The following is a 6962-nucleotide window of genomic DNA, read 5'->3' as shown; positions in this document are numbered from 1 at the left end:
ATTACCGTCTTTGCAAAATTTTGATATCTCAGCTGAAGCCTCTGTCTTCCTGGCCAATTCACCAATGTCAGCACTCTCTTCAAAGCTATACATACCATCATTGATCAGGTTTTCAATACATGCTTCATTCTTCCTGTCGAAGAGTTCTCGATGCATCTTGCTTCAGGTGAATAGAAGTTATGAAAGTAATAAGTGAGAGAAAAAAGATACAAAATGGGGCATGCGGGAAGAGAGTGTAGAAATATACTGTAGTGAAGTTTGCGTCGTCGTAGCAACTCCAAATAGCAGTTTGTATCTACAAAGACTTGTCACAAAACGTTATAACTTGTTTGCAATTCAAGTTTTAGCCGTGCGAATGGATTCCATAAAACGGAGTCGATTCCCCGAAAAATCGAATTCGCCATGCCCACGCAAGACGTGAATATATTTCATTCCTTGTCTGCAAAAAGATATTTTTCAACGTAATTATGGCTTGATCCTAGGCTTTTATAATCCTAATATATCTATAAGTTCTCGGAGACACATAGTTTATCATCAATATACCCAGCACTTCGGTGAGTGAAGCATACAAGAAATTTTCGAATGTCTATTGCCAATGAAGCAAGATGGTTTAATCAATGGCGAGTCACGGTCTCTTGTCCGGTTACAAGTGCATGTGATAAGTAAGTCAGTTATTTGTTTTCGGAAGCATGGACTTGAACAAACACCTACCTACTAATCCCATACCTCTATCGTACCTCAGCCGGACGAAAGGACATAGTTCGCCATATGATAAAGCAGCCTCTCTGCCCCGGAAGAATATGTAAATCCTGTTCTCTCCTATCTGATACAGTTGTCAACTTGTTATGTAATATTTATGATTCTATCTTTATATTGTGGATGGCCATGCTTATATCAGAGCCATTATATAATGACTCTGCTTATATGATGGCCTTGAGATTTCCCTATGTGGTGGCACTATAGAGCAAGTGCCATCAGCTTTGCAAAACAACCTTGGCCCATGCACAATTGCAAAGGTTGCTTCTGTATCAGAACTAAAGGATTTACTGATTTAGGGTAAACGTTTTGAGCAATCAGGAAAACTAGAGTACGTACTGAAAAAATGGCAGTCGATTGGATCGGATTTCTCTACGCTGCGACTGTTGCAGCTGGCGGCATTGTTGGATATGCTAAAGCAGGTAAGGGAAGAGATTTCAGATTTAGACTAACATCAGTTGTATTTCGATGTTATCGATACGGTAACCTAGATCTAAGGTTCTGACTAAATACTGAAATAAGTAACCTGTTAATGGCATAGCGGCAATTTATAAGCAACACCAGTATGCACACAATTCAAAAACCATGAGAAAATACAGAAATAAACATTATTTTTGCATGTGTGTTTTGGCAATTACAAGCATTAAATAAGGAGACTCTCAGACTCTGGAAACAAGATGTCATGTATATTAAAAACAGGACTTGAGCTGATTCTAGCCTAATTAGGATGGGATTTACATGGGAGAGGCAAGCTGATAAGACAGCTTAATCATACTGTCATATGGCGAACCACGGCCTCTTATCCGGTTGCCAGTCCATGTTGGGTATGGAATTAGACAGTTATTTATTTCCGGAAGCGCGGACTTGATGGTGGAGGAAGCCGGAACCGACCAGCGGTTAGGTGAACCACCCTACGGGAGCGAGCAGTTCAGCAATTCTTTCACGCATAACTATCCTCGCATGGGATTCGAACCTGCGAACCCATACAGGTTGATCAGAGGAGGAATTATTATTATTAGAGTGATACCTCGGTAGTCGGACATATTTTGTTCAGGCTCGAGGATGGTTGTTCAACTACCAAACTCTCTTTTTTCAACTCGATAGTTGTTCTCACTGTTTTCCTCCCTCTTCCGTTTACAACTACCTTTCTTTGGAGCCATGATCAGCAGCAGAAAGGCAAGAAAAAGAACTGAATCACAAAAATTTCTCAACACATGTTAACTTGATAACTACCTAAATACCGCAGTATTTTGGACTCAAATTTTTCGGTTAAGGACCGGGTTGTTACAGTGTCGAGTTGTTTGGTTATCGAAGTATTAAGTAGACTGCAATACTATTAAATACTTAAATCAATCATTTTATCTTTTTATGTTTAGGAAGTACAACCTCATTAGGAGCAGGTTTATTATTTGGAGGGCTTGCTGGTCTTGGTGCATATCGAACATCTAAAGATCCAAGTGATCTCTGGCTTACTGTTGGTAAATATGTATTCATTTTTTTCCTGGTGGTTTTCATAATATTCCGAGGTGCAAGCTTTTGGATGATGAAACTAGAAATACATAGATAAATCAATTTTGAATATAATTCGAATTTTAGATACAGAAGTCTATATAACGTGAATAATGCGATTCCAGGAATGTATTAAAACATGTACCATACCATTTCCTTGAAAAGCTTTCAATTATTTTTAGGAGTGTCTGCATCACTTGGTGCAATGATGGGTTGGAGATTCTACGGGTCAAGAAAGTTTATGCCTGCCGGACTTGTTGCATTATTGAGGTGAGATATTATTAGAATGGTTAGGTTTAGCTAGGTTACAAGCCCTCATTTGAACAAAAAAAAGTTTTTACGTTGAACAATGAATTGTCAGCCAGGACAAATTTATTCGAGTGTGCACTATTTGTTTATAACACTCATTCTGTAATAATCCTCATCTGTTCATTCTCAAATTTCTTCTTTTTTACTATTTTAGTGCTGGAATCCTTGTGCGGAGTATTTGTAACCTCACAACTGGTAACCAAGGAAAAGTGGAATAATCACCAACATTGTTCTCCATTTTACTTTTTTTGCTGCTATAAACCAGCTTTCTCAATATAACGAACCAGTGAGAGAAATGAGAACTATTTAGATTATGAAATATATAAGAATATGATGGGACTCTGAAGTGTGCTTCTGCTCTGTTGCACCCTAGTGACTGAAACTAATGATGGAATATCTTTTCAATTTGTTTTCTATGATTTTTTGTTTGTTATTTTTTAAAATTATGATTGCCTTACAGCATTTTTGTCAATCATGTCATGAATGAATTTTTATGTTCTATTTTGACAACAATAGTACAATACATTCCTGTTGAAATTTTGTTTGTCATGTTCCTTCCTATTCATGAACCCTGTCACAATTGAAAATGTACTTTTAGTTGCTTTACTATTTGCTATTATATGGTGTTCACTCTAACCCTGACACGGGCCCAATCTGGACCGCCTGATGAGCTCGAGGAATTTGTTGAGATTGCAATTAAATTTAGTGTTGGCACAAGGCTTATTGTTTTCCACTTTTGCTTATGTAACACTTTTACGTCACACTTTTATGGCCCGCTAGTCTAGGTGGTCAAAATTTTGGCCCCTGGTCCAAAAACCTTGCCCACTCTGACCAATGCTGTGGACAACTAGAATATCAGAGCTAATGTAGATAGGAAACCATTCCCTGACATTCGCTTGATTCCAATTCATATACACTAGAAATGGATACTAGTTAGATATGTTTCTAACCTGGACAACATTGTTTTAGCACAGTTTACTTGAGTAAAAATATTGTAATATTTTCATGAAATGTTCACAACTCATAAAAGGTTACAACAAAGGACTCGACCGAAAAAAGATTTGAACAGATTTGACTATCTGCAGGTGATATCCTCATATACAATTGTGTTTGTTGGTAGTCGTTTGAAATTAGGATAGGATTTATATTATTGTGACTGGGGGATTGTATTCTATATTTGTTCGAAAGGAGTTTAGTAACCTATATTCCAGAATGTCTGATAATAGTTAAATATATGTGGAAGCTAAAATTCCTTGGACATATGATAATGGGATTAATTATTTTTCAGGCTCTCGTAACTGAATTTCAGCAAACAAAAAGTGAGTCCGACAAAGAACAAGTTCTAGCGAATCTTGCTAATTTTGCCTATGATCCAATAAATTATGAATATTTGAGGAAATTGCAGGTATTTTAAACAACTGTGTGGAATGAAAATCCCCTTGTTGAGGAGTATATAGCATGCTTTAGACCAGTGGTTCTCAAACTTTTTAAGCCATGCCCCCTTTTTGGAATTTTTCAAGTCTCACGCCCCAGCCTGAAAAATAATAATTGACTACAAATAATTAAGCTACAAATAACTGATAGTAAGGAGAAAGTATGTTTTTTCAAACAACACATTGAAAATACGTGGATGGAACGTAAAATAAGGAAATATAAATATGCAAAATAGGTGAGCAAGATCAAATCTCACAAATATTTTTATTTTAAATTAGCTTCACAGCCCCCTCAAATAATTGTCTACGCCCCCTTGTGGGGCGCGCCCCACCATTTGAGAACCACTGCTTTAGACTTTTCCATTTATTCTTCTCCTATTCAATATATTTTGGCTTAATTGTCGCAGCAAGAACTACGAGTTTAGATCGCCAATTATCAGTCCATATGACCTGGAAATCTGGAATGTTTTATTTTCATCAAAGGGCAGGCCTCTTTCATGAATTTATCGCATGTAAATCTCAAATCAGTTTGAAATTTACTTCCCTCTGCCAGTTTAGATGGAATTATTGATATGATGAAATTCAAATGCCATGTTCTATTATCCTAATCCAAGTGTAAAAATCTGAAAGCGCTCATTGATCTTCCAGGTAGTCGATCTTTTCCTCGATTGTTTGACAGATGATGAAGACATTAATTCAAAAATTTCAGAGTTTGGAATTGCAGGACTTTGTAATATAACGGCAGATCCTAAGTTCAGGGATTATGTTCTGGATGGGGATGATAGTGTACAACTTATCATGAGATGTCTTTATAGTGTTAATACCGAAACTGTTCTTTCTGGAATGACAACATTGATGCAGCTTATTCTACCACAATCAAGGTAGGTAAGTTATTGATCCATAATTGGACTCAGATTGGCCAAGATGCTCAGTGGTATTGGGCATCATGATAGGAATACGCTTGCCACTGCACCTCTGATTACACTACATGGTTCACTGAATCTGCATCACTTGGAGGATAATTATGTGCAAGAAGATGGACTTATCGCTGCCATAGGGTGGTTCAAGTAATGCTAGTTGGTTACTGCTACCTCCGCAATCAAGTCCATGCATTTGAAAACAGAATAACTGGCTAACCAGAGCTCGAAATGGACTGGTAACCGGATGAGAGTCCCGCGTTTGCAATAAGATCAATCTTGTCGAATTGTGTTTCAATTACAGGAACTTGATTATAACTCCTGCATTGGTCAAAAATTTGAAAGTTTTCAAAGAATCGGAGGATAATCGAATCTCAAATCTTGCCACTGTATTTTTGGAGGATTACTGTGTGAGTGAAAATAAAGGAAGAAAGAGGTCATTGAATACCTAAAGCAAAATTCGAAGGGTTCACCTGAAGAAGGTTCAGTTGTTAAATGCTGTTGGACATTGTCATGCATTGATCTCAAATGTATAGCAAATCCAGTAAAATGTGATGGTTGGCTTGAGTATACAAATGCTTGTTTGAAGAAAACTGTTTGGATAAGGATCCCCTGATGAAAGTACTTCAGTATTTCTCCGCAGTAATACTATCGGGGATCTAAATAGGAGCGACTGGTATAAAGACTGCCCTCAATTCATCCGAAATGGATGAAAACTTTGATTGTTAGTTTTTAGCACGTTGTAATGTTCGTTTGCACTCTTTTTCACCGATAGTTGTGCTTCTAAGGCAGGGCTACTCAACTGGCGGTCCGAATCCGGCCCTCCCGGGTATTCGTTTCGAACCGCGCCTTATTCTTTATTTTGGATCATTAGCCCCACTTTTTGAGTTTCCTTTCCTAAAATAACTTTTATGGATTTAAATATATATGAAAAGAACTATAACGCCATAATAAACAATCCTGATTAGCTAATAATCATTAGTCGGCCGAGGAAGTGCGTGTTTGAGGATGCCAAAATATGGAAATCTGGAAAGACCGGACCCAAATTTTTTTGAAGTTTTGTATGCGGATCTTCAGTAAAAATAGTTGAGTAGCCCTGCTCTAAGGTACCATATGCAGAGTGTGAAAGGGATTTTGGCCACATGTAGCTGACTCTTGTGACATTTGATTCCGAATGACTGAATGCATACTTCACTGTAAAATGAAATTCATATTAAAAAACACATGGGCCGGAAGTTAGTGTTTTGCTATTATGGATTTGATTATTGACGGTCGTGGCTTCTGATCTGTATCCCCCCATTTGGTGTAAATAAAACGATTTGGGATTTTAGTGCTTTTAATATATACCTACTCCCTCCAGTTGAAACAGGGTTTTCCAGATATGTTTCTGGCCCAGAGAGCGACTATAGTGTGACAAAAACTGACAATGAGGGAATTTCGAGGCCATAATTGTTATGATCTTGCGTAAATCGATGCGACATGTCGGGCAAAGTTATCAGTATCTGGTAGAAAGATGCAATGAAAGTCTTTCGTTAGGATTTGTATCGCTGTCTCCGTTCAGTAATTTAATCAAAAATCCGAATGCAATACTTATGCCAGTCTATGCAATAAATGTCATCATGAGCCATACATTAAGATTGCATATGTTATTGGACGGGTGTTCTCGTGCCCAAACCGAGCGGGTAAAATAACAGTGATTTCCCTAAGGACAGTACTGGATTGGATATACAAAATTCCGAACTCCCGAAAGGACCATTTATTCCCTCCCCATCTCCCTTCCCCACCATTTTTATGTGTTTTAGATTGGCATGGATCTTCAACATGCATCCAGTTTCTAAATTTATATTCAATTACAAAACATATTATACACGCGGACCATCATGCCCTAAAATAAAATTCTAAAAAATCTACTGTAAGCTTACAATTGGCCTGAACTAGACTTAATCTTCTAATATGTGAAACAATTATATAGTATACAAAAGCACTCAATATGTGGCTGCTAAAGCTCCAAAATAACAATAACTTATCGACGATAGTC

At 37.4% G+C, this 6962-nt stretch overlaps 2 protein-coding genes across 2 annotated transcripts; both read left to right on the top strand.

Moving 5' to 3' along the window:
• Nucleotides 1–983: 983 nt before the first annotated feature.
• LOC144428261 (transmembrane protein 14C-like) lies at nt 984–3548 on the top strand. The gene is made up of 4 exons (XM_078117232.1): nt 984–1178; nt 2133–2234; nt 2448–2535; nt 2729–3548. The coding sequence occupies exons 1-4, from the start codon at nt 1103–1105 to the stop codon at nt 2790–2792; spliced, it is 330 nt and encodes a 109-aa protein (XP_077973358.1). The 5' UTR covers nt 984–1102; the 3' UTR covers nt 2793–3548.
• On the top strand, nt 3524–6254 carry LOC144428260 (armadillo repeat-containing protein 7-like). The gene is made up of 4 exons (XM_078117231.1): nt 3524–3659; nt 3863–3979; nt 4656–4888; nt 5229–6254. Exons 1-4 carry the CDS (start codon nt 3585–3587, stop codon nt 5374–5376), a joined length of 573 nt encoding a protein of 190 aa, XP_077973357.1. The 5' UTR covers nt 3524–3584; the 3' UTR covers nt 5377–6254.
• The last annotated feature ends 708 nt before the right edge of the window (nt 6255–6962 follow it).

Source organism: Styela clava, chromosome 10, assembly GCF_964204865.1.
Source record: "Styela clava chromosome 10, kaStyClav1.hap1.2, whole genome shotgun sequence".
In the NCBI taxonomy this organism is placed as follows: domain Eukaryota; kingdom Metazoa; phylum Chordata; class Ascidiacea; order Stolidobranchia; family Styelidae; genus Styela; species Styela clava.
The sequence above is the reverse complement of the archived record's forward strand: the minus strand, read 5'-3'. Positions and strand labels throughout refer to the sequence as shown.

Coding starts and splice junctions, on each gene's coding strand:
- LOC144428261 (XM_078117232.1), top strand. CDS start 1,103: ATGGCAGTCGATTGGATCGGATTTCTCTACGCTGCGACTGTTGCAGCT. Junction 2,235..2,447: donor TGATCTCTGGCTTACTGTTG/GTAAATATGTAT, acceptor AATTATTTTTAG/GAGTGTCTGCATCACTTGGT. Junction 2,536..2,728: donor GGACTTGTTGCATTATTGAG/GTGAGATATTAT, acceptor TTACTATTTTAG/TGCTGGAATCCTTGTGCGGA.
- LOC144428260 (XM_078117231.1), top strand. CDS start 3,585: ATGTTCACAACTCATAAAAGGTTACAACAAAGGACTCGACCGAAAAAA. Junction 3,660..3,862: donor ACAGATTTGACTATCTGCAG/GTGATATCCTCA, acceptor ATTATTTTTCAG/GCTCTCGTAACTGAATTTCA. Junction 3,980..4,655: donor AATATTTGAGGAAATTGCAG/GTATTTTAAACA, acceptor TTGATCTTCCAG/GTAGTCGATCTTTTCCTCGA.